General features: G+C 40.9%; 1 protein-coding gene across 4 annotated transcripts in view; it reads left to right on the top strand.

Moving 5' to 3' along the window:
- Positions 1 to 27,739, top strand: part of rgs3a (regulator of G protein signaling 3a) — a 67,874-nt gene extending 40,135 nt beyond the window's left edge. For 2 of the 4 annotated variants that reach the window (XM_069183311.1, XM_069183312.1), the window contains exons 4-8: positions 13,363 to 13,433; positions 22,181 to 22,282; positions 24,099 to 24,160; positions 25,351 to 25,517; positions 26,019 to 27,739. In XM_069183311.1, coding sequence (XP_069039412.1) covers positions 13,363 to 13,433; positions 22,181 to 22,282; positions 24,099 to 24,160; positions 25,351 to 25,517; positions 26,019 to 26,210 — 594 coding nt within the window. In that variant the 3' untranslated portion in view covers positions 26,211 to 27,739. Of the gene's footprint in view, positions 1 to 13,362; positions 13,434 to 18,072; positions 18,182 to 18,220; positions 21,950 to 22,180; positions 22,283 to 24,098; positions 24,161 to 25,350; positions 25,518 to 26,018 lie in introns of those variants that run through there. The other 2 variants (XM_069183314.1, XM_069183313.1) reach the window with 2 other exon arrangements.
- Positions 27,740 to 27,975: the final 236 nt, after the last annotated feature.

Below are 27,975 nucleotides of genomic sequence, written 5' to 3'. Positions count from 1 at the left end.
CAACATGGGACACAGCCAGGAGAGATGTGAGAGAGTGCTTTCTAAAGGGCTACTCTTGTCACGTAAAGGACAAACTGACAAATTTTTGTTCAATTTCGTTTTAGAGTAATGAATTTGATGTACTGCATGACTTTGTGTCCTGATGTCTGGCATTAATAGACCACCAGTGAATGTCGTACATAACCTCTTCCCAAACCTCATTATTTGATATTACAGTATGTTCCTTACACCCAGCATCTTTCAGGAGATTAACAGAGACCTCCGAGTGCATAGAAAAAAAGGAAACTGTGATATTAAATGTCTAGAATAGGGAGGACGTTGCACAAGATGGTAGAACAGATTGCCTCTGTGATTTTGAAATGTTGGCAAATTTTGCTTAACAAAGTGTCTGACCTGCATGGATACAGACTTGGCTGCTCTGCACCTCTGCTGGGGTTTATAACAGAGCACCATACAGGATTTTATTGTGACTTATTCTGTATTGTTACAGTATAAGTTAAATTAGGTAATATCTTCTCTTCTTAATGGACAAATGTGAGGAAACATTATGGGGATGGAGAGAAAACTCTCGTAATTGAAGAGAAGAAGCTGTGATTTTGTTTTACATTTTTGTAAATAGGGTCAAGATATCAGAGGCACAGAACTTTCTGCTTCTACCATCAAGCAAGGATCTCATATGGCAGCTGAAGGTGGAATAGAAATTGTGATTTAGTGCAGTCTAGTGTGTTGCCCATGTTGTAATGTTTATTTAGTCACATGGAGATAAAAAGCTCATACTTCCAGTTCTGCAAGCCTTAATCAGAGTCAAATGCATACTAAACTCCAATAAAAGATCCTTGGTTTCATGACACAATTCTGTACTGAAACATTCTAGTCGTTTGTACGTTAAGATAAATGCTTCACATTCTTTTTTTTTTTTTAAATAAGGATAAAGGTTTACATGAGTAGAACAAACAGTTTAAACACATTATAAATCCACAGTAGCCTGGGCAGTCTGGGCTGGTTGTCCATAATATGTTCAGAAGGACTGTTGCCTGTTGTCAAGGAGGACAAACACAGGAGTTTGTGGGAAGGAAATGTGAATAATACATCGTTCCCTGCGCTTACTGGAAATAAGGTGCACTCTTAGCTCATGCCTTTCCAGCCCTGCATCACCTCCTGATGCACAGTGAGAGCGCAAAATCCAGTTGGACAATGTTTCCTTTGTTCTGACGTTGCACATCTCGAGCCCAGTAGCAGCTGACTCCTGTCACCCCCTCCCACCCTCCTCCTCCTGGGGCCGTGGTGGTTGAGAAAGAGTAAAATGTGGATCACAGAGCAGTTTATTTTGCTTCTGGCTTTGTACCTGTTGCTATAACAGTCCTGCAGCCTTTGCACCAAGTGTTATGGAGTGACATCAGCAGTCCTCCTGGATCTGAAGCCAGCCGCTGTTTAGTCGAAGGGTGAGATGCAGCAGAGCTGAGCATAAGCAGTGGGTTTCCAGCCCTGACTCATCCTCTCACGTGTTTAGAAACACGCTGAACACATGCCAGTGTCTGCGCCCCCCCCCCCAGGGGGCTCGCTGTTGCCATGGCGCCTTACCTTCCTGTATTTCTAAACAAGATGACTGACACGTGAGTTTCACAGGTTGTGCTCGCTGCATTTAATTGTCTCCCTAGGGGTGCCAGTAGACGAGCCCCCCAAACTCTATGGAAATATTATGAATGGGGTGTTTCATGCAGTCACTCAGCGCCCGACTCAAGGCACTTGCCTCACTCCTTATGTGCACATTTATCTGATTTAACTGCTAACTCGACACTCTTATGGAAAGCAAATACAGCTCCTAAAATGGGCACCCCGATTCATTTAGTGCAGGTATTTTCCAGGGAATTGTGTCTTTACATTACACCAGGTATATCGTATCTTCAAGTGCTCTTCCAGCCTACCATTAAGGCCCCCTTTGTTGTGCTTTCAACACATGCATTTGTGTCGTCATGAGCGCTCCTGGTTTTGTGTCAGTGGCCTGCGGAATGACAGGCTGGAGACGACTTTACGGGCTCCCTGACAGTTCTATTGCGCATCTCGTTCCAGCAGGGCATGGTAATCATGGAGCAGGGACATGGCTGGGAAATCAAACAGAAAGAGAGCTGGGATCTGCTGTACACAGAGGAGGGAAATTAATTCAACCCCACTTTTATAAAAGGGAAATAAAGGTGGGAAGGGGGTCAGCTTAGGGTGAAATCAGGGGGACGCAAATCTCTACACTTCTGTATTTAGGTGTGTACTGCACGTATATGCATTTCTTTAACAAACTGAAGAATTAATTTTTGTGAGAGAACTGCAAGTTACACAAGCCTTCACCAAGCACCAAATCTCACATGCACAGGAGTCAAATGTGAATCCTTCAATAAATGGGTGCTTTGTGGTTTGCAAATGTGGTATTTGGTTTCTGCAAGGCAATTTCTGTGTACATGTTCTACCTTTGAGGGGCGATCAACACCTGCAAATCGTCTGTCATCCGCTGCATGAGCAAAGGAAAATTTACATGCCAAACTGACTTATCTCAGATCTGAGGTTCTGAGGTGATATGACGTCATAAACTGGTTTTCATTGCACAAATTTCACATTTGTTTTCAAAAGACACACAACATTTTTCCTGTTCAGCCAACTGCACTGTTTTAAGTGGAAGGCCCAAAATTAGATAGAGCCCCTGTTCATCTGAATGTGAAGCCAGATGTGTTTCATCAGCAGGAATCGGACAGCAGTGGGAGTTGGACAGGAGTAGCAATAATTTATCATTAAATAACAACGCTGCAGGATTTGAACACAGCTTTGTTGCAGTAGCAATCACTTCTCCTTCCTTTTTGTTAATTATGTAACAGAGAGTGTGGATTGACCTCTTGTAGCTTTTATTTGAATCATTTTAAAGTCGATGCACCATCCAGCTCATCAGCCTTTGCCATTTCTCATTTACTACGCGACACGCCTGCTGCCCCTGGCAGCTCTTTAGCCTGTGCTCTGTGCAGACGTCTTGAGTGCTCAAAGAGCTGAGCCTGACTCATCTTCGACCCACTTCCCTTTGAAACTCTACTGCACAGACGCAGCGTTTGAATCCGGGTTATGAAATTCCCGAATATTCCCTAATACTAACCCTCAGGGAGCAAAGGCATCCACTCTTTTGTTAGAAAATGTACATTTTCCTTTTTATTAACTCCAGGAATGACTTCAAGATCTCATTTGTAAAGAGCTCTTACAGAAGCAGCTTTGTAGTTTTGAAACTCCATATACAGAGAGTGTGCAGGAGAGAGCTGTATTGTTCTCTTCACTATAATCTCTGAATTCCCAGTATGTCTGCATCCCTGAACATATAGCTGCCTCGTTTCTTACAGTGTAATATATGGACACTGATGTTTAAGTGTGAAGCAACTCAATGTGTTCCTCTTTTACTTGAAAGGTTGTACAACTGGGAGTGCTTGCATTTTACCTTTATATGCAGTAGTTCTCTGAACACAGTAGTATCTTCTTTTTTATTACAGATTTATTTACAGATTACAGTGAAGAATTAATAATATTGAACTTCCCCACCTCTCTGTGCAAGATGTTTCCAAACTTTGAAATATCACTGCATGTACTGTACTGTACATCATTTATGTTATATGTTATTTGCAAATGTAGACAAACTAGCCATTTCCATAGCAATATTGTACCGTTAGTCTTTGCTGGATGTAATAATTTCCTTTCATTTTGAGGTTCTCCACAGACTACAGAGATCTGTTTCTTGGGAATACTGATGCAAGGCAGTGCACTGTAAGTCTAGAAATAACAGCAATTAACTAATAGCATAATGCACTGATCTAAACACAGCTGTATACAACCTAGAGAATAAGAGAATAAGCAATAAGGCCTTTTGATCAATTGACTACATTCTTGTCTTCCGAGAACTCATTCTGCCAACTTATACTGAAACCACAAGGCAAAGAAACACAGAGCATGTCTGGAATGTCAAGTTCATCTGGTTCAATATACAGTAACAACTCTCCCAGCTAGGCGGGAAGCCCTCGGTATTGCAAATAAGGTGCATTGTTCAAAACATCCCCTTCCACAGGAAGAACTGATGTTGGCAGGAACTGGCTATCTCCTGTGTATGTATGCCGCAGGAAGCATTTTTGGTTGGATAAATAAGTAGAGTATTACAGTATTGTAATACTCAATATCCTTCTTCCACTCTGAAAATACAGAGGACGTGAGTCATTTTCTTGTCGTCTGTCTTTAGTCATTATCTTGTTAAGTATGCGATACAGGAAAGCTGTTGGCCGTCTCGCTGCTCCAGAAGGAAGTGACCTTGCTGGAAATCTATCCTTAGATGCTGAGTGATATCCTATAGTGTGACCTTGGGAAGGCGTTCTGGGAGTTATTTTTAATATGTAGATAATGTAGATAGTGATATATTTGATGTTGTGGTAGTGGTATATAGCACTGGACTCAGCACTGGATCTGAATCATTAGACAATTGCATCTAATCATTAGATTCTGTGTAAGATCCACACTGAATGCATTAAGTATCTTTTGCGTTTGTTTTAGAAAAAATAATGTTTTAAAAGAGCCATGTTGGAAAGATGTGTGAATACTTTCAATTCTTTTAAAAATAGCTTCAAAAATTATGTAATAATAATAATAATTCCTGCACACTCCAAGCGCTTCAGAAGTAATGGAGACTCCCCTCCACTGCCCCAACATGTAGCCCCCACATGGATGATGTGATGGCAGCCAGAGTGTGTCAGTACTCTCCCCACTCACCAGTTCTCAGTGAGCGGGAAAAACAGAGTGATGAAGCCAGTTCATAGATGGGGATTATTAGGGGGCCATGATTACTATGGGCCAAGGGGAAACTTGGACAGGACACCAGACTCTTTTCAAGAAACGCTCTGTGATTTTTAGGGACCATGGAGAATCAGGACCTTGGTTTTACATCTCATCCGAAGCCTTTTTTACAGTATCATCACTATACTGGGGCATTATGACCCACACAAACTGCAGGGAGAGCATCCCCTACTGATCCCACTAAGACTTCTATAGCAGCAACCTTAGCTTTCCCAGGAGGTCTTCCGTCCAGGTACTGGTCAGACTCACACCTGCTGAGCTTCAGTGGGCTGGCAGTTTCAGGGTGATTTAATTGCTGGCTGGCTGTACAGCTGATATACAGTATCTATGTAAACACTCCACAGAATAATCTGAAATTCGTTTTTGATTTTTGATTTAAAATCTACTTTTCTTTGCAGCTAATAAAAAAGCTGACTCCTGGCCATGTACTGTAAATTGCGTTGACATTGATATTTATGTTGAGATGAATTTAGTTGAATTATTCTTTATCACCACACAGAAATAGGTGGTAGAATTTGCCTGTGGTACAGCAAGAGAACTTTGATGAAGCAGATATACATCACATACAATATTAAAGATTAATACAAATGTAAATGAAGAGACAAGCAGAACAGTACAGCCTGTATAAAGGAATGAAGTGGAAGGGAGTTCATAGACTATTATGTTGGAGGCTTTGGACTTGGATATGAGCCATTCCAGTTTTTCTGTTGTAGGCCTGTCCAAATTCCATTACCAAACAGTGATGGAAAATACTTTGAATCATGGCTGTGTAAAATTGACAAAAAAGTTGCGGGTTGACTCTGTTTCTTATGGTGCCCGAGAAAGTACACATTCTGCCAAGACATGTTCAAATTAAGTATTTTCTATTATTGCAGGAATTTGAGTGTAATAATGACACATTTTCTTTTGAACAGATGTAATGGCAAAACAAAAAGTGCTGCAGAAAATTACAAGAATGAGCGCATGTAGTACTCTTCCAGTTTGAAAAATGAATCTCAAGATATACATCGTCTTTCATATTTTAAAACTAAGGTACTAATGATTAAATAAGGCAATAATATCAGGATACATATAAATAAAGAATACTAATAACAAAGAATAACAATAAAAACTAAAGAATGATCTAATATTACAGCATTTCAGAAAGTAACATGTATCCACAATACTTTGACCTTTTATGTTTTGGATCTGGACACAAAGGAGGCAGACCAGAGTGCAGGGGAGAGGCCTGAAGTCTAGCTATCTCTGTCCTGTGTGGAAGATAAATGAAGGCTCAGTTTGCACTTAGGACTCCCTGCGTTATCTGATCAGAGGTGAACTGAGGGAGGTTTCATTGGGCTCACTCATCATATATAAATTCTTTTATCCTCCCCTTCAGTCAAGAGGGTAGCGAGCAATGTGCCTTAAAAACCCGCCAAAACATTTTATGTGTGAATGGAGGTGGTAGAAGGCTTCAGATGAAAAATGACCAGCGATGTGTACCACCAGAAGATGCCCTCCCACTTAGTTTCGAAATCGCTAACTTTTAATTAACGCTGCTGCGCTTGATGGCCAGTGAGGGGGAAATGTCAACTGTGAGTAGAGAGCTGGAGCTCTCTCTGACGGACACAGACAGCCTGCAGGAGCTTGGTGTGCCACCAGGGGCTCTGTTGGATGACCATCCCCAGACTCCCCGCCTAACTCAATCTCAACCAAGACCCATCAGCTTGTGGCCAGTTCTGTGCAGCTGCTTGCAAAATTCCTAGTCACAGCCGGCTAATGACATGGCCCAGGTTCAAACTGGTAAATAGCTGAACTGTAGGGCTAGCTATGAGCCACACAGTTTTGCCACTTGAGCTTTTCAGAAGCCCACACAAAGACCTACTTTAATTGGCCTCTTTTGGGTATATGTGTCTCAATCAAGTGCCCCTGGGTTACATAATGAGTATTTCTCTAAAAAATGCTTTTTTAAAATTTTTGCATGACTGTGCAAAATAAAAAGTTATTTTAGCCCCTTCCTTGGTACATAAGATGTAATGAGTCTGCCAAATATGGCATACACAGATTTACACCTTCATCTCACAGAAGCATGCTTGCCTTTCTATATGGAATTGAGTCCTCTTGGAGATGGTACATGAAGTAACTGGCCTTAGTTTTTCCCATAAAATCCATTGAACAAATTGCAATTCAAAGCATTGGCAATAGTGGCTGTGTTTATGTCTCAGATGTATAATCTGCCCCTACCAGATTGGCGCACTTTTGTAATGCTTTTAAATGCATATTGTTCATTGGAGACCCCCAAGAGAAGCCATGATCCTGCCAGCCCTTCCTCTTTGCCTTATCCACGACCTTGCACAATGCAAGGAAACGCTGTCTGGGGTACAGGCAGTGGTTTCCAATTGTGCAAGAGAAAAAAACCTTAAAGGAAAAGTCACCGAAGAGCTACATTGTCCTGCGTAAATGTGATTTAAGTGTAACAAAGTTACAACATAAAAGCAGGAACTTCCATAGAGGCTGAGAAAAAAAGAAGTCAAGCCCTGGATGTTGGCCACACTGTGTTGTGTGGGAGTCTGAGGGCTTTTCAGGCACACTTAAATAAGTGCTCCTAGCAGTTGCTTACCAAGAAATGGTACCATTGATTCAGGGTATTAGCAGGAATCCCCGTTGTCTAGATCATGTTTGCAGTGGTCCATTTCTGAACAGCTGCAGTCATCACTACCCCTGTGCTCTCCTGAACAACTCACGTCTGCCAGTCTGCTCATGTCCCACAGCTGCTGTCTCTTGTCACAAAAGCACATGAAGCCAGCCTTTGTTTCAGTCATTTGGTAAAGAGAAAATCAATAAGAATGCCAAACACCATTAATCTGCCCTTAGGAGACTTTATGGTCTTTTCCACTGGATTTAAAGAGTGGTACTGGGCCTGTTTTGAGTATCATAAATGACCATTCAGGACAGCTTTGAGACATTAAAGCAAACATTAGCTGTGCTGTTCTCATTCGCTTTATTTTTTCTGTATGACTTTGGAGCATCGCATCTAACTGCTGTTAATATTTAGTCATATTTAAATTTTCCCATCTCTATCTCAACGCCCTGCTCCAAAATGTCATTACCCCTGTGATCTTTCTTCACCTGGTAATGTGAATCTAAGGTAAAGCGTCTTAAAGAAAGTTGCACAACTCAAACCTTTTGATGTTTGATTTCATATCCCATGTCACTTTGTCACATATTCCATGAACTTCTTTGTTTTCTGGTGTCTTTTTATACATTAGCACCCACTCCAATCATGCCAGACGTAGTAGAAGTGATAATAAAAGACCAGCTTCCCAGTAGTGATGCTGTTGTTCTCCAGACAGACTTACTGTACGTGGATGTTAAGAAATAATTTACATTTGCTCTACAAGACACAATATTTTGTAGGAGTAACATAGGAAATGCAATGATGTGTGGAAACTGCCTCGCTTGTAATATGTTTTTCTGTGAGGTATTTCATTCTATCTAGAACTGCAGAACAAATGATGCTGTTGAACGTGATTCATTATTTTCCTTAAAAAAATACTGAATGTCTGGCAGCAGTGAGTAAATACTGTTCAGTTTTCAGCTGGGTGGCCTTAGTCACTGCTCGGTCTAAAGCATGCCTGTAAGGTTACATTAGGATGGAGATTTCAGGCAGAAGGGAAGCTTTTTTTTTTAGCTTCTCAAATGTTCATTCTGCTGTGCTAGTGGTTTTGAGGGCTTGCCTCTCGTTTTGCAGATGAATGTGTGAGTGGGCAACTCTACTTTCCATGCACACAAATGCAGTTCTTCAATATAAGGAGCATTTTTAATCATTGCGCTAATCAGACTAATTATCAATTAAGTTATTCAGGAGCTGCAGTTCAATGCAGTTACCTAGAAAATCTAAAGATAGAATACCTCTACTTTGAACCCTAAATATTAGCATCAGCTGCTGTAAATGTTAGGGCTGTTTGTGTAAACATGTGATCATCTCAGTTTTGTAGTAAAATGTATGCAGACCAGATGGTTTGTTTTCCTACATAGTTATAGAGTAGGAATAAACAAACTAATGGTAATACAAATAACTTATTTATTAACAGGAACTGTAAAAGCCATTAGTTAGCGTACATCCGTTTCTGCTAATCTTTCAGTGTCTCCCACCCAGTAAGTCTTAAATTTTTGGAATACTTAATAAATGAAGTTTTGAAAACACTGACGTAATTTGGGTGGACCACACATGAATGTCAGTTACAGAGCACTTCCTACTTCATCTGGAAACGTGAAGTTAAGGTAAAGAGCCCTAAAGAAATTGCACAACTCATCTGCACTGGATGTGGAATTTATTCTTTTTCTGGAGCGTTTGTCTTGATAACAATGGCAGCCGTTACTGGATATAGACGCACGTTGCGGTTAGAGTTTGATAGAGAGGAACCAACTGTTCCTTCCTTCTACTCTTCCATGATTCCATTTACTGCTCTAAGCATCCTGCCTGCGAGAGGCTTGACGTCTAGACACTCATTTGGCTTGTTGGCATTCAGAGTGAACCCACTTCAGCTCCTCTGTTCCATCCGAAAATAGAAAGCAATACGCTTGAAGTCCCCGTGTCTGTAAACATACTTTTTAACGTAGGAATTCATAGTTGTTTTGTCTTTTTTCTGTTTATTGAAGCTAATGTCTGCTCTTATAAAAGGTTCATACCTACCTTCTTCAGCTCAATAGCTCATTGAAAAAGCAAGGTGACTATCGCACAGTGTTAAAAAACAACTCGGTGTTTATTTGTCACAGGTACTGTGGCCCTCTTCACTGAAAAATATTTTTTGACATTTACCTTTAGCCTAGTTTGGGTTCTCAGAGATACCCTGCCTTGACGTATTTGGAAGGCATTTTTAAAATGCAACTGGCTGTGTCCAGAGTTCAGTGTTCCTAAAACAAACAGAAACTGAGGTGGCATGATTTAGCGGAGCCAAACGTTATACTGAAATAAATAGACAGTGTGCATGCCACATAAAGTTGTTGCCTGTAGAATTATCACCTTGTAACTTGAACAGTGTTATTCATTGATTAATTAATAGTCTGAAAGGTCAGACATCTATAGAGTTGTAGGTGTAAATATTGGCTATGTATCTAAAAAACATTGTTTACTTACTAGTACTCATTAATTAGCACTTAAATGTGAATACATGAGCACTCAGTAACATTTGGAAATATCAGTGAAAAATAAGCTTATTTTGAGAAATACATTACACTTAGTGAATACGCATGCCTAAATCTCCATCAATATATGTGTATTTATAGATACATTAGATTAATGTTGCAATAGTTATGGGAAATATTTACATTGATACACAACTGATATATTTCATTGTAGCCCTATATAATTGGAATCCTGACACAATATATTACATACAGTATATACAGTATACTTATTCTGCTGCTTTCACCCGCTGAATCTGAATTTCCTAGAATACAGCTCAACAGGTGTTTTGGTGTTTTGCGTGTCATATAACACAAACTATAAATATATCATGATCAACAAGGCTCAAATTCAAATCAGTACTCCGCTGCTGGAACATCTGTGCTACTACATAAATTCATGACTGATTTCAAGCATGCTTAGACAATCATCTAATATTTCCAAATTGTGAAAATATTAGCTTTTACAGATCTTGTTATGCTTTTGTATGGACCAGTTTACTGTACCTTTTTTTATTGTCATGTGCATATCATTGCATACACATACTGTATACAGTATGTCAATGATATTTACATATATAAACACTTTGCAGTGGTGCTGCTGCTACATGACCCAAATTTTGTTAAAAATGTATTTTTATGGTATTAGTACTCAGTAACATGCTACATGATTAAAACAGTTGATCGGTTTGATGTTTGAACATTACTCTATCTATTCAATTAACCAGTGTACTGTTAATACAGTAGTATTGTAGTGGTCGGTCTGCAATATTTGAAATAGTACTATCAGAAATGCATTATGGGGTATTTCTATTTTCAAAAGGGTTTTTTGATGAAGATCATCCAAAAGGTTTAATTCTCAAATTGGAGGCACTAGGCAAACAGGGAAACAGGTGTGTGGATTAACAATTGGTAAATAGAAAACAGGAAAAGGAATAGTTAAATTGGGGTGTTGCAATGTAATTAGTGTTGTACCAATGGGATTTATACAGTGGACTAGCAATTTGTGCGCTCTTAATTTACATGGGCTGTTGAAAATAAAAAAATAATGACAATTTCATCAAGCATGCCTACAAAAACTAGTTAGCCTATTCAGTCATCCTATTTGCTTCTATTTATTTTTCTTTAATTTGATTTCTTGTTTTTATACGTTTATACTCATTTCATATCTTGAATTACTGTAATCTAGGTTTTAGTATCATTAATAAAGTAGTGAAATTTGCAGATTAAGCCAAATTAGGAGAATAAGTAAAATCCTCCGTAGAATTTTCAGATGGCATAGATAACATCTCAGACTGGGCGAACACCAGGCGGATGAGGTTTCATGTAGACAAGTGCAGGAGTTTGCATGCAAGTAGGAAAACAAATTCTAAATATAAAATAGGAAACACAAAGCTAGAAGAAGTCTTATGAAAAACACAAAAGGTGTTTGTTGGCATATCATTTACATCGAGCGATGTTTTATTAAAATTGAATAATGGGCTAGAAAGGCTTCATTTACAATATTGTGTACAATTGTGGTCATCATGTTATAGAAACATATTTCTGATCTGGAATCTGTCCAGCAAAGATCTACAGTATGAGACACATCTTGCGTCTTAAAAGAATATCCTACACTGACTGGTTGAAGGAAAGGTAGCCTTTTTAGTGTTGGACAGAGATGATTAGGAGGAGAATTGAGAATGGATACAAGTACAAGTCCTCAATGGCTCTGACAGTCAACTCAGTGGATTTCTACACAAAGAACTCTGGGAGTCTGGAACAAGCTACTCTGCCATGTTTTTGAAGCCGGTACCTTAGTTTCGTTCCTGGGGCAGGATGACATCTTTATAAGCTGAGTATATTATAAATAGAATCTAAAGAAAAGTTCAAGTTATCTGGTCCTGACACACGAGCCTTGGATTCTATTCTAGTTTAAGCAAACATTTTCATTTAAATTACTATCAAATATTCCACATCATAAACTATTGCTACAACAGAAAATTGCAGAATTAGGCAACAGCATTCACTAGTATATATGAATATACACACAGACATACACACATATTCTCAGTAGGCACGTTCCCAGTTCTTGTTATTGCTGTTGTGTTTTGAAATCAGGTGTAGTGGTGGTGTTTTGCTTTTCACATTACTTAATTCACAGAAATAGGTATTCAAGCTGGTGTGGTTCAGTGTGTGTTGTTGTTGTTGTTTAAAATTCTGATTGTTTTTAATCAGAATCTCTGGTTGAATGGTGATCATGATACACAGCAGATCTGCACACATTTAATAAGCCAATTAGTCAGTGAAATGGCACATGCTTTATTCTCTTGTGGCTGTCAGCAGATGCTATGCTTTATAAACACTGCTCATTCATTCACTGACATTGCCTTCAAACATTTATAATGAGCTGAAATATACAGTATAGTGATGACAAAACCTTGCTTTTAAATCAGCTTACACAATGTTTATAAATAAGTGATGCACACTACTGGAGTCCAGTCTGAAAACACACCATAGGAAAAATTCAGAAACCTATATTAACCATAGGACTAAATATGCACAGCTAAACAGAAGACCTTTTATTTGTTTATTAATTGTATTATTTAGGACTTTCCTACCGAGTGAAATTTATGAAGAGCTAGACTAAAGTCCCTCTGATTTACACTTTTAGATTTAACCTTGTAATGCAGAGCTGTAAACAACATTCTCCCAAACTGTGTTGCAAACAAAATTGCTGATTCTTTTATTGATGTATAAAACACTAGTATTATTTATACTTTTTTTTGACAATTTGTAAAATATTACCAGTGTCCCTACAGGGGGAGACATGTTTTAACTGCTATTTGGCTATAAATATTCCTTTCCGGTTTGATAAAAAAATGTAGGATATATTTAACTTGTAATGTTGCACAGTCATTTGTAGTCATCATACCCCTCATGTTGTCCCAAGGTGACACAGTCTTCATGAACAGTGGGGCAGATGTCACCCCACTGCATTTCAGACGCAATTCAGGAGCCCTCTGCCCTTTACAGTCCAGACTGTTAGTGTCCACTCCCCCCGTTTGACCATCCCCCAATCAGGGAGTGAAGCACAGGAAATGTAACTCTACACCACAGCTGGATACTTTAAACCTTCTGCATGGCAGAAATGGGAAGATACCCGTCCTGGGCAGACTGTGTAACAAGTCTTGACAATCAAGCCTGAGGGAACCGCGTCTGCTGTTTCTGGGATTTAAGGAAATCAATCAATCCACTCTAGATTGCATTCCGGTCTAGCATAGCTTGTCTGACTGCTGATCTCCCGGAGTCCCGGATTGTATGATGCACACTGTGCTCTTGCTGTTTTCTTCTCAGCTCAGTGGCGGATCTGAATGCAGTTGTGAAGTCAGCCCAGACGACTCCAAGAAGAAGAAGTCCAAGAACCTGTAAGTTGCTCTCTGTGGATCGTTCTCTCTAATCAAGTATCATCCTGCGGTGGACCATTTAATTTACTTTGTTCAACTTGTGTGATGTGTGCTATCAATGCTTGGACCAGTAACGTTACAGACCAGGCTTAGAAGAAGTATGCAGTAGAAAATGCTTTGGCAAAACATTATTGAAAACATTATCAGATCATTAGAGGCATATCCTTGCTATAATAATCACTGTTGTTACTATTCAAGTGGTGGCGATTGAAAAAGTACCTGAAATTAGTCAGGAAACTTCTTCCCTAGCTGTACAGCTTCCATAGAAAATAAGGATTTTTGATGGTATAAATCAGTCCAGGAATAACAAAACAAATGCAGGAGTCACAGTTTGGAAATGTTATTCTAAACCCCAGTCTTTCCTTCCTACATTCTGACCTGTATCACAGTGCAAAGAATTTTATACAGATTAGGAAAATGAATTCTCCCAATTACTAGCCAAAATCACCATGCAAAAAGGGTCAAATGGGTAATTGCTCTTTTAAGAGCCAATCCAAAACGTGTGCCATCACTTTTGCATTGTAAGGAGCTGTTTGATGGGCAAATAAGCTTCTTTATCTTCATGTTGGAGGCAGTAAGTTAGGTTGATTGTGACTTGTGAGGTCCCTAGCCAGCTGTTCTGGACTCCTGAGTGGCTCAAATGAGAAGGGTGCTTGCCTAACTGGGGCTCACTTGACTCTTGGCGACAGTTCAACCCCCGATGTCTCCTGGGACCCTTTTCTCTCTTCTGTAGTCAGTGCTGGAACTCTGGTGTGAGGTCGTGGTGCCTGTGACATATTAAAAGGCAAGTGGCTCGAAGGCGGACTACTTTGGAGGAAAGGAGAAGTTCCTCTTCTCCCCTGCACGCTGCCACAGGGGTTCGTAGCTACTGTATGAGCCAAGACACATCTGAAATTTGCAGTTCCAGATTGCACCCAATTTCAAATTGGGTGGGTATAAAAAAAGTCAGGCACTTTTAAATTTAAATATTCCTCTAACTAGCATATGTACACAAATGGCTGCATTTTTGCACAACTGTCATGAAAGCTCTCAGGTCCCCTCTGAACACATTCTGCAGTCACCTGTCCTGCAAGTGAGAATACTTCTAGCTATTATAGCTTGTAATGTGCACAACATCCGGATATATAATCCACTGGAATGTAACACCTGACCAGCAGGACTCATTATTCCTGACACAGGGAACCACTGTAAGGACATACTGGAATGGGAAAACCACATTTTTACTTTTATAGCAAAGGCCAAGTGCCGGAACTGAACCCAGGCTCTTCCAACCTAAAAGAGATGTGCCGAGTGTGGAGCAAAACTAAACTGCTCTATGCCAAGCACTCTGATATCATTAATTATTAATATTGGCAAGGAGTTTACCACAAGCTCCTTGTCAGATTTTGCTGTCATGAGACATCTTAAAAGGCTTATTATTCCTCAGCACATTAGACAATCCAGTGAATAATGGGCACAGTAGGGAAGGTTTTGCTGAAAGTCTTGCCTCTTCATCTTTTGTGGCTTCCATTTACATACTGTATCTTTTCCATCATCGGCTTTGTCTAGTACTCACACAGGATGCCTTTCCAACTGGAGGCTCTGCGAGAGCAGAGGATTAATTAGGAACTTCCATTACGGCCACTGCTGTTAGGCTTTCATTTGTGTAGAGCGCAATGATGATTGACCCAACATCCCACTGTGAGCAAAGCAGCTCAGGTTTTTATTATCCCAGCAGCAACAGGGTGTACCTCCAGCTCATTATAGCTGTCCCACAAAGAGGTGCAAGTTTTCCTGCTGCTATTAATTCCTCTGAATGAAAACCAGTTGCGGATTATTCCCCAGAGGCACGTTGCTTAAATAGCCCTCTGAAAACAAACTAACATGCACACACACACACTAAAGCATTTCTGTTGTATTTACATTGACAGGAAGCTGTGTCATTGTTACAGTATGTGAATGTATGCTAGTTCTTAAAGAGTTCTAATCTAGGCTCAGAATTATTCACTTTGGCCAGCTTTTACTTGAAAAATGAAAGAAATGTGATAGGACAGGGATCTCTGAGCAATGCAGGATATATAACTGCTAAGTTGGAATAGGGTGTTTTACAGCTAAGAAGTGTGTACAGTTTTGTAACGGGGCTCGGGGCGAGTTTTTTTGTTCATTTTCTGACAAAAGTCCCAGAGTTGGTTAGCCATGATTCTTTAACCATAGAGAGCACAGAAAGACTATAAGACAGATATGAACTTTTGTAGGCCAGTTGTAAAGCAAATGCTAAACAGAACATTAGCATTGCTGCCCCAGAGGCACCTCTGTAAACGTGTCTTTTTTACTTCTCAACTTTGTTGTTTACAAACTAGGTTTCTCATGCTTTTTTCTTATAACTGTTCGTTACATTTTAAACTGAGCTCTCATTGATTCTTATTTCCTTCCATGCATCACTGAAATGTACACCGATGCGGCAGCTGTCCTTGATTTCGCCCGGCTAGTTTGAATAGTATACAATGAGCTTTGAAACTTTGTGCCTTTCTATACCATAAGCCCGCCCTGGAATTGAAGGAGAAAAGGAGCATGACTGTTAATGCTTATTTTGTTCTTTTCACCCATTTTCTTCAAAACGCAAATGCCTGAGAGTTTCGCAGTGTATTGTAAGTACAGTTCTGGGAACAAGACAAGGAAAAAAAAAAATGTGGCTGTAATTCAATTCCCCCAGTGGGCTTTCTGCTCTGTGCTGGTGGTGTGCCATTTGGCAGGGCAACAGGAGAAGGGCAAGCTCGAGGCCTGTTGGGGAGCGTGTTTGGGTGCTTTGGAAAGGAAGGGTCAGGGAGGGGTCGCGGAGCAGAGACAGGTGGGGGAGGGGGAGGGAGGGAGCAGGTACGGTGGAGGCATAGCGCTGGGGGGAGCCCAGCTAACTGCAGCCCCTGCAAGCTCTGTTCTTTTTTATCCAAGAAGAGAGGCACGGTCAAAGAAGACAGGCCACTTCTGAGGAAAACGGCAACAGAGAGAGGTAGACATTCTGAGGTGAAGCCTAGGTAGCTACCAGAGAGGTTAAAAGAAAGCCTCTAAATGTGGATTTAGTGGCTAGGAATTACCAGCAAACAGATCACATGCTTTTCTAACCTTATAATAAGTCACGAGACCAGGCTTGCACAAGCTGGGCCTTCTCTTGCTGTAAGTTGCTCGGGTTAGGTGACATCTGAGGTAGTGGTGGGGAGGAGGGAAGGGAATATTCTCAAAGGCATTGGCAGTGAAATAGTGCTCATGGCCTCGACTGACTGCAAAAATAAAGTTTTCACTTCAGCTCACGTGAATGAAAACTGACTCATGTAAGTAGGGAAGTTGTGTAATTACATTTAAAGAACACACAAATGTAAAGCATTCAGCTTATACAGTGTCTGAAGGCACCTGATTATTAAAGAATCCAAGTTGATTGGCATTTCGATTATGTGAAAGAAGAGGTATTAGAAAGCATTCCTGGTCTTAATATCTTGTGCAATGAATGTAACAGCACTGGTTTTATTTTAGAATGTTTATTTTCAGTTCCTTTTTAGTCATGAACTGAACCTGATCTGCTTGATATTATGTTACTGTTCCTGTTTACTGTACTCAGGTCTGTCAGCTGCCTTCATGCTAGGAAAGGTACAATACATTGAAAGTTCAGCCTCCACAAGTCACTGGGGTTTGCACAAAGAAGGCCATGCTGTCTACTGAACTGATAAATAAAACTTCATGAAGTAATAGCCAAAGCAGAAAATTGAGGCATGCAATAAAACTAGAATAATGCCAGAGCAGATACACATTTAAAGAAGCAGCTCTTCGAAATCTATGTAAGTGGTCATTAGTCACTGAAAGTCACTGAAAGTATTCTGTGTGTAAAGAGAACTTACACACTGTTCAGCAAGTCATTGGGTTAGTGAGGCAATAAAGAAGGACCCTAATAAAACTACACAACATTCCATGGCAAACTGTAAGATTTTATTTGACAACTTCCTACAAATGGGGAAATGACAGGAGGTAGTCTTGGGCCTTGCCACTAGATGTCAGATGGGATCTTCCTATGAAAATTCTCAGAGCTACAATGGTGAATGCAGTTCAGTGTATTGAGGCCTAAACATACTGTATCATAACAATCACTAAAAAGAGCCAATGCAATACTGGAAACCAAAGAAACTTGAAAACTTTTTAAAACTTTCATCCTCACATTTTCTCCTTGTGGAAAACTTTTCTTAACATTAAATAAATTAGAAATGGATTATTTACACCGGGTGGACCTAATGTAGTAGGAGATTTTCTATTTAATTATTCTACTAATATTTTTCTAATGTACTAATGTATTGTACAGTTTACTTTTTTTTTGTAAAGAACTGCTACTACACCATTTTATGGTCTCAGTTCCATCATGGCTAACATTTCCATTCAGTAATATGACTTTATTTGCTGAAGGAACATGTCGAAAGGCACACCAGTCATGTCCGACATGACTTTAGCTTGGCTGATCTGTACTGGGCTGACAAGCCTGGGGAATATAACTATATACAGAGAGCTGCCCGCGGTGAGCTCTGATTGGCCCCTCCCCGGGCCTCCCTCCAATCCCCTGGCCTATTTAACATGTGTGCAGCACGGAGGGAGGCAGAGGAATGTCAGAGCCCAGTACAGAGCCTAGCGTTCACATGCTCACTGCCACAAATGTACCACACAATGGTTGACTTTTCAGAAAAATACCTGGAAAGGTAGGAGTCCTGGCTTTTGTTTTTCTTTCCGTTTTCCGACTTGCTAGTGGTAAAGGAGTGGGGAAAAAAAGGGGGGGACACCGCTCCCCGCTGCAGTAACAGTTTATTTTTAGCTGAATGTAGGAGATGTCTTAACCATGTGGAGATTTTATTGTTGTTGCAGCGATAGGTCTGTGGCTGAGCTGATACCCTTCGTTTTATTTTTGTGTTTGTTATGGTTTCTGGAAAAGCTTCTCATATGGGGCCTCTGCGCAGTAAAAGGGTTTAAAGCAGGGATTGTATGTTAATTCGTTTTTGGCACACAGGTTGTATTGGTAATACCGATGTATTTATTTGCAGCACACGTTGCAAGTGACTGTTGAAAGTTTGCATTGCCTCTGAGTAATGGGAGCAGTTTGGTTTGGAAATCGCCGGTATAATCTGGCATGCATTTTCTTCTACAATGCCTGTGGCTTCACATCAGCATGATTTGGATTACAGTGCTCGAACGTGAAGATGGAGCACTGACAGCATCAGCCATCCTCATTTATCACTGGGAACGTTTCTGCAAACAAGTGAAAATCGGGAGTTTAGTTGCATCCGATTGAGAAAGATCTTGCCAGATAGGAGGGAACATGCAGCTGGAGTCTAACACACTCGTATGCCGAGGGTTTATTGTAGGGGTATACATTTCTTGAGTCACAACCTAAAAACACACTGCAAGACACAAGTGGTTTTCATTTCTGTCCTCAGCACTGGGCTGGGATGTGCTTCTGAATATGTGGCTGTGGCAGAGGAGCAATCAGGCTGTTCAAACTATAAATGAGAACCATATTGGCAAACGTTCATTGATTATCTTGGTAACATCAGTCAGTTTCCCAATATCATTTTTTTTTTCTATACAGTACTTGCTTCTAGGTAGACCGTTCCAGGCAGCTGTCCCAGTATTATACTCTGTGCTTTCTTTTACTCAGTCTCAATTCTCCACACTGCAACCTTTCTCCCACTGAAACCATTCTAATTTTAAAGACTTCAGGCACAGAGATACAATTACAGACTCGGCCGTAATAAGAGACAGATGATTGAAGGTTTGGGACCTCTGGAGCTCGGAGATAATTAGGGCCAGTAAGATCTCTTTTCCAGCGTTGCATATAGGCTGATCTGAGGAAACTGGTACAGTAGTTGGTTTCAAATTGCATGTTTAGAGCAAAACTATGAGCATGTGCCCAGGTTAATTTGATAATGCAGAGGGGTTTGGCGGAGTTCAAATGAGACACACAAAAAAGGTTTTCCCAACATTAGAAAACCTTCAATTGATTGTAGAAAGCTGAAATGAGCTTTTTGTAGGCTAAACCTATTTACCCAATAGCAACTATAAAAATACACAGAGTGGCAGTCGGTGACAATTCTTTTTCCCTCCTTATCCTGTTGTTTTAATGAGAGTAGAGTTTCTATGTTGCTTTCATTAACAAAGACATTGTTGACAAGTAGATTTTGGCAATGATATAATCCACACAGACTGCTGTGACAATGGCAGACCAGCAGTGGTGTATTATACCTCACAGCTGCTTGAGACCTGCTGAAGCAATGTGTTAAAACTCTTTAGCTCTGAATGTTATTACTGCCTGTAGAATCCTCACCGAGAGGCCCAGAAGGGCCTCTACACTGCCCCCCTGTGGCTGTTTCCAAGTTCATGGCTAATCTTTTTCCCATTTTACGGAACATACTGTAGGTTCTGCAGTTTTCTGTGCCATTAACAAACACAGAACATGGCCAGGCAGCTTTTTGTCTATCCCACTTGTAATTTCTGGAGAAAAGGTTGTAAACATTACTTTCTACAGTTGAATGAGTCTTTTTTTAATACATTGCTCATTTGTTTTAAAAGTCATTGGCCTATGTTGTTGGTCACAGATAATCCTAAAAGGGTTTTAGTATTTTTGTAGAACAAGGACGTTGCCCTTGTAGTTTATGAAGGACTTCAAATCCAGAGGAGTCCGGACATTGTGAAGCCGATCTGCTTATCTGTTAGCTTGCAGCTGGCTTTTCTGCGAGACACTCCTCCTGAATTCCAGCATGACTTCATGAAAAAAAAAGTAAGCTATTTAATAGCTCTTTGGAAAGACCTGTTGCTAGCCACAGGAAAATGTCAGACCCTTCTCCCTCCCACAAGTCCATTACGCTCACTGTATCACCGAGTGTCAATGTGGAGCGTTGATCCGGTGAGCCTACCTTCTCTCACACTCACCGGCCCCAGGGAGAAAAAGTCATAGCTTTCTACTGAGCAGAATGCGTTGCACCATTGAATCCAGACCTACATCATAAATTGTGTCATTAAGCTCACAAATATTTTCCAGGACCATAAAAAAAGGTGACGTTGCTCTGAACAGCGCCATGCAGAGGCTGGCTAGAGCTCCCTTCGTTACAAAATAAACCAAATAAGCCAACAAAATTCATGCTATTTTTAGTGGTCTTTATCCGCCCTGAAACAATGTTTTTAAAAGCAAATATATTTCTACTACAAGAACAGTATAATTCAATTGTAAATTCTAAAATTAATAAGAACAGTGTTTCGCCTTAAATAGAATCCTCCTCCCTCCACACACAATCGGCATTTATTCATCTGGTTAAAGTAGATTTTAAACTGCTTACTCTAAAATATTAAAAGCATTGTCTGTCGTCATGCAGCAGGATATTTCCTGTTAGATTTCTTTTCTAGATAAATCTTTCTCACCATAATCCTGCGATTTGTAATTTCCCCAGACACAATAAATATACAAATGTACCATGCTCAGATCCTTTTTGGAGGGGGATGCACAAAATCAAATTTAAGGATTCATCAGAAACATGACATAACCCCTAACATTGCTGACAGTGGCCTTTGTATTCAGATACAGGATATATTGTAACAGATTCAAACCCGAGATCCTGTAAAAACTTGGAAAAGATCTGGCTCTTCTTCAGATCCAATGATCCAGGGGTTTACCCAGAACGCATTTTTGCCATGAGGCAAGATTTTGGGAGTATGACAGAGTCTAAGAATAACCCATATAGTAATACTCTGGCAATTTTTTTTTTGAAAGGCTCCACTATTCTTTCTGTTTGCTCATTTTCACCCCCACTGCCCAGTACGGTTGCCTAGGCAACCAGCGGTGGAGTTGGTCATAAATAGCCCCAGCCCGCCTGCATCCTGTTTCCTGCCTCAGCCTGTCCGCATTTTACCTAATTTTTTTGAAGCGTGGAAAACAGTCCACCAGCCTCCGGTGAAAGCTGACACATCTCTCCCATAGTCGAAACACATGGCCCTTTCAGCGGTCCTGCTGCAGGCCCTCCTACATCCGGAGAGCCTTTGGTAGATGAATACCGCGGTCCAGATTTTTACGGAGGGTTAGTGAGGGGGTAGGAGATCTCAACTCCAGCTTCTTCGTATCCTTTGTCAGGCAGTCCTTTTTTTCCTTTCTTCCTCACCGGGATGGCTAAAGCCGCCTCAGCTTTCCCGTAATACGGACTCGTAAAAACACGACGCCGGATTAAAAGAAGTACCAGAAGTTGTGGGTGGGGCGGGGAGGCACCCCAAAAAAAAAAAACAGAATTAAAAAACCAGAACTTGATGGTGGAGGCGAAGTCACGGAGCGCTGCGTGCATCGGGAGACGCAGGGTTGGGGAGATGCCGTTTTTTCGAGCAGCTGCGCCCCAAACGCAGTCCCAGGAGTTTCACTCTGAAGTGCTGCTCGGCGTGCTGCAGGGCACCTGGCGAGCGGGGGGTTTACACAGGAGACACACCATGAAGGAGTAAGTCGAGGCGCGCTCGGAAGCTGGGGCAGAGCTGCTGCTGCCACAGACGAGCCGGGGAACTGCCTTTTTGGAAAAGGAGCAGCGGATGCAAAATGTATAACAAGAGGGCCCTTTCCTTTCCTCTCGGCTGTTTCAGTAATTCGGTACTTCTTACCTTACACTGTGGAGCTTTTTTTTTTTCTGCCCTGAGACTCAACACTTCTCTCCCTTTCGTTTTGTGTTCTTCAGGGCCAAAGACATGAAGAATCGTTTGGCTTTCTTAAGGAGGAGGAATGAATCTCCTGGAAGCAACCCGGCTAGCAAGCTGGACAAAGCTATGAAGTCTGTGAAGTAAGTGACCTCAAACACTGGCTTCTTCTGTGCTCAGGCGGAGCTCTGTTGATTTTGGAGGATAGAGAGCGAAGGTGAGACTGGGTGCAGAGCAGAGGAGCAAGTTAGCAGGGTATGCATGAGGATTTAGATTATTTTTGTTCTCATTACATCTGAAGTACTGTATGAGGAACAGGTATGAAGTTCTAGGATTTGTAAGAGAACTCATACAGCACATATCCTGTACTTACAGTGACAAGTATTCCTTGACTGAGTTGGTACAATGTGGAGTAAAAGGAAATTAACAGAAAAATCAGGATAGTTCACTAAGGCTGGGATGTAGAAGTGGTGATAGCAAGAGGAGCATTAAAAAAAAATAATTAGCAGGAGAAGATGCTTGAAGTTACTTGATGTTGTGCAAGTACTGTCTTCCAATGTTCGGTTCAGTGACTGTCGCTTTGGCAGACCAGTACAAGGTTTGCTTCCTCTGTTTATCAGACGTGGTTTTAAGAAAGTCAAAACAAGTGGATGTTTCCTAAACACCCAGGGCCTCTCACAGCCAAGCAGAGGAAGCCGGGGTCAGAATGTGACGGCATCTAATTCTTCGATTTGGAGAGCAGCCTAGGAAAATCGGCACACAACTGCAAGCCCCCATGGCTTTATTTTTCTGCTAGGTCTGTGTCAACAAGTCAAGAGACAGTGTTTAGTGTTGCTTAGACAGAATACTACAATATCTAAACAGTGAAAAAAATGTGCAGAAAGACCGTTTTTTTTTTGCCAGTGAGTAGACAAGCTGTCCTTTTATCACAACTGATATTATGAAACTTTTACTTTCGAATATGAAATGCACTGGGTTATATTTAGTTCGAGTTTTGTGCTTGTTCACTGCTGTTTATTTAAAAAATGATAGCCGCGGTTAGCCGGTCAGTTACACTGATTGGAAAAACGGTGCAGATTTTATTTCTGAAGCTGGATTTTCCTTTTTTTTCTTTATGTGCAGTCCAAATTCTGACTTGCTTTAGTGCAAAGATGCCGATGCATTCGGACCAGTCTGTCTCCATTATAATCTGATAATACAGCTCAGCGTGAATACTGATCTTTAAAAGGTTCATAAAATGCGAGAAGAGGGCAAGGAAAAGGAAAATTACAAACGCAGAGTAGTCTAGAGTCCTCACGCTGTCCATATTAACAATGCTTAATGCTGTCGTTAGCTATTCATGTCTGAATGTAATACAAGTCATTCTGTATTGGCATAAATTTAATAAGCTTAAAACCCCCAGCTTTAGTCACATAACCATCAAGATTATGGTGTTTTTAATTTTGTAGCGATCAAATGTCACAGCCTAACGGAGATTCGTGCTGGTCTCATAAAGTACATGTGGTAGAAACTGAAATTCACGTATCTAGTTCAGAGAAGAAAACAAGAGCTGTGCTTGTTTGTTCGCTGTATCGTCAGACAAGATTTTGGGGGTTTAGAAATGAGCCGCACGGGTGCTTTCATTCCCCATATGTTCTTCACGGAAGAGGCGGCATGGTCGCAGATCTACAGGAGCGATTTGAAAGAAGGAGCTTCGGGAGGGGGCGGGTTTGAGATGTAGGCACTCCCCATTCAAGGCAGCGACACCCGTCAGGGCTCCGAGCCAGTCAGAGAGCTTATAAGAGCTGTTGTGCAGCCGGACACCAGAGAGAGAGAGACCGAGCTGCAGAGTAGTGTATCTAGGGCACCGCTGAACCGGTTCCAAACCAAAGAGTCGAGCACGGCACCGCGAATGGGTCACACAATGAGAAACCTTGCAGAGATGGGCTTGCTAAAGAATCGATCTGCTTTTATTTGCAGGCCTACTCCCGAAGAAGCGCTCAAATGGGGAGAATCCTTAGATAAACTACTGGTTCATAAATGTAAGTGTGATTTTGGTCTTTTTAAAAAAAAAATAAGATGCCTTACATTAACGATTTCTTTTGGAGTGCAGGCAGTTCCTTTATTTGTTTAGAGTAAGCGCTGAAGTCTGCTGTTATTTCATTTGCAGTCGTTTCTATACATTTACAATTGGGATTGTGTGTGTAAGTACAGTGGCTGAACTTCATTTCTTTAGGAACTAATGCATTATACGATGCAATTTTGTTCTCGAAATTTGGCTCTTGGATAATTGCAGTTTGTTCCCTTGGCATGCAGCTCGTGGTTGTGCATAGGAACTGAATGTATTTCAGTAACTATGTATCCGGCTGGGCTAGTGAATAGGGCGCCTGTTCGTCCTACCCATTTCTCACATGAATAGAGCCATGCAGCAGCATGGGTGGGTTGGCAATAGAGAGTTTTACTGTCTGCTGCAAAACACGGTCGCTTCTATATTTATATTGTTGCAGAAATCATGACCTTGAGCTGCTTGGTGGAAACGCAAAATCAATAGATTAGCAATGATGACGTCCGTCATACAAGTTTTCTGAGCGCTAATGCATATAGCGACGATTTAAAATAGTGAGATTTCAAACTATGCCCAGGTCAACCCTCCTATTATTCTTTTGGTCTGAAGCATCCTCACACTCTAAATAACGTGGCCCGACGGTGATAAAAACATGCCCTTTGCAAAAAGCTCTTTATACAGAGCGCCAACGAACGAGAACGGAAGTTGACTGCCTTCTCTCTTGTCGTCTTTAAGTAACTGTAAAAGCGCACAACAGCTTCGCAGTTGTTGCAATGCCTATGGCTTTGCTCTGCTCACTGGTTACGCACCTTCCCGTTTTGAAACTTCACGGTTTAAAAAAAAGCAATTTTGCCAAAGCAAATGTGTCAGAGGCTCAGAATTGCCGGCACGTTTTTTTTTGCTAATTCCGTCAGCTAATCTTTCTGTTTCCTAAGAAACATTCTAAAGTCCATTCACTAACGCTATACTTTTGCATATAAGATTCAATATTATTCAGCAACTAAATACTAAAAAAACAAAATTACTCAAGTTCTTCAGATCGATCTGCAGTGGGTTGCCGTGAGCATCCGAATGGTTGTTCTTTGTATGCATCACTAAACATCTTTGTTTAGTGCTTTAGTGCTTGTTTGTGCTTACCTTCCTTTTTTTTTCTTCTTCTTCTGGCAGATGGTCTGGCTGCTTTCAGAGCTTTCCTACGCACGGAGTTCAGCGAGGAAAATCTGGAATTCTGGTTGGCGTGCGAAGATTACAAGAAGATTAAGTCACAATCTAAAATGGCATCAAAGGCCAAGAAAATCTTCGCAGAATACATTGCCATCCAGTCCTGCAAAGAGGTAAAGAGGAGATTGGTGTGCGTGCGAGATCAATTCTTATCGATAAACGATGCAAGTGGTTTTCAATACTGTACACACTTTCAATACATTATCTACAAGATGTTAAATATACCAGCCGTCAGTAATGAAGAAATAGATGTTCTGAGGGGTCTGTTTTTGTTGGGGGTCAATTTAAATTGTCAGATACAAAAAGGAAACATCCTTTCGCTGTTAACTATTGCATTATATGGATTGGATTATGGAGGGTCTGATCTTGTGTAAAACAAGCAGAAACGTGCCTAGCTGAATTCCTCTGCAGAATGATTAGGTGCACTAGGAAATCTGTGATTAATCACATCCAAACCTTCAGCCCACCAAATCGTTTCACTGTGGAAGCTCCTTGCCCCCTCAGGAATTTGTTCTTTATTTAAAAGATGGAGCTGGAAAGTCTGATGGAAAATGAAGATAAACCTGATCCACATTTTACAGCCTCATAAAACTTCTCTCTCTCTCTCTCTGCAGGTCAACCTCGACTCCTATACTAGAGAACACACGAAAGAAAACCTGCAAAACATCAACCGGTCCTGTTTCGACCTGGCTCAGAAGAGGATATATGGATTAATGGAGAAGGACTCCTACCCCAGATTTCTCCGCTCAGAACTGTACTTGGACTTAGTGAACCAGAAGAAGCCCAATTCGACATCGCCCTCGTAGGCGACTCGCAACAGCTTGTTGGGTTGATTTAGGTCATTTTCGTTTCCATTTTTTATTTGCGATGGGTGGTTGAGAGACTTGAAACAGACTGGAACCTGTATGTTTACATGGAGGAGAGAATCTCCCCCCCTGGTATGTCTCCCGGGAGGGGGCACGAGCCGTACATCGGTTTTCGTCCAGTGTTACGAATATCGACGACGGAAGCCATATCTCCCTGTCGCGCAGCCCCCAGTTGGTGCAAGTGCCAGGTGGAATTTTTTCCGAATTTGTTGTTCCGAACATGCTGGAGAGAGGTTGAATCTGGAGATCCGAAACAGTCCGGTACTGTTTTTCACACTCTGCATCTTTCGCCCAAGTAGTCTCTCCAGTTTCCACCCAACCCCACCCCCTTCATACGCTGTTGGTACGACATCTGCAAAACTTACTTTTTTTTTTGGTTTCCATTTCTGTACATGGCCGTGATGGTCGCTCAGGGGAAGCACTGGTTTTCTTCTGCGCTAGCCTGCTGTTCAGTCAGTCTTTCCTGGCACGACATCCCTTTGGCTCCTGAACTTTGGCTCCGTTCTGTGGGGAAACGTCCTGTTGCATTCTCCAGAGGACTACAAGAGGGACAAAAACCAACAAATTATGAACTAAAGGACCAAGCTGTGGACATAATGCTGTCCTTAAGTTGAAAGAACTTACTACCCACTCTCCAAAGACTGTAGACGCTTCAGACATATCTTAAGCAAGCGATTCCATGTAGTTATAGTTGGATGAGGCAGTTTTCTCAGGACATTATGGCACTCTGTGATAAAGCTTCCAAGCTTTTTATGATTTTTATTTTTCTTTTGGTTCAAATCTGCACTCCTAGACAAATAGCGCTATACCGTTAGGCTGTTGCTCTTTTCAGAAACCTTCTCGAGTGGACGGAGGTTGCCTATTTATTTAGCTCATGGCTGCTGAATGCTCATTGCATTTGCGCTCAGTTCGAATCCCTTCCTCTGCAGCCCCCCCTCCCCCCGGTATTTGCTGTCCCGATTTTAAGTGCAATATTTTTTCAATAAGTATCATTTGAGCTTGAGCTCGACAATGAATGGATCGAGCTCCGTATTAACTTTATTTTTTGTAAGAGTTGTACAAATTCTGCTCGAGGGTTAATTTACCATTTAAGATGATAAAAATACACAAAAAAAGAGGAAAAAAAAGTCCATTTTAACAGTGTGTTCCTTAGCAGCAGGCAGCTAAGGGTTGTGGATGTATATATAGTTCCTATGAAAACTAGACAAATGAGTTTTCATAAATGTAACATGAAAATATGGTGTAACTATGTAAATACGAGACTCAAAGCTATAAAATAACATTTAATGTTATTAATAAAGCAAGGAAAGGGTTGAATGGACAGCCTCTCCTTGGTCATACACTGCTTGTTAGGAGTTTTTTTTTTAATGTATTTTATCATTTTCACTGTTTACAATTCAAGGCATCTCCTACAATAGCAAAAACCATTTGGTGTCATTGCAAAGGGTAAATAAAACTGGTCAATGATGCTTCTTGTTGTCTGCTTGTTTCATTCTGAGCCAAGTACACAGCCCCAGGCTTGTTTCAACTTTTTGAAACAGAGATTTGTTTTGTATTTTTCAGTAGTCCTGCAACACCTAAAAAGCCTAAAGGAAATATGATTTTTTTTTTTAACACTTGGACATTTCTCACAGAAAACACCACCAAAGAACACAGTACATGTTAAACGAATGTAGAATCAAACGTCTTTGATTCACCTGAGACA

Source organism: Lepisosteus oculatus, chromosome 24 (genome assembly GCF_040954835.1).
Source record: "Lepisosteus oculatus isolate fLepOcu1 chromosome 24, fLepOcu1.hap2, whole genome shotgun sequence".
NCBI classification, from domain to species: Eukaryota; Metazoa; Chordata; class Actinopteri; order Semionotiformes; family Lepisosteidae; genus Lepisosteus; species Lepisosteus oculatus.
This window is presented reverse-complemented; position numbering and strand designations above follow the sequence as displayed.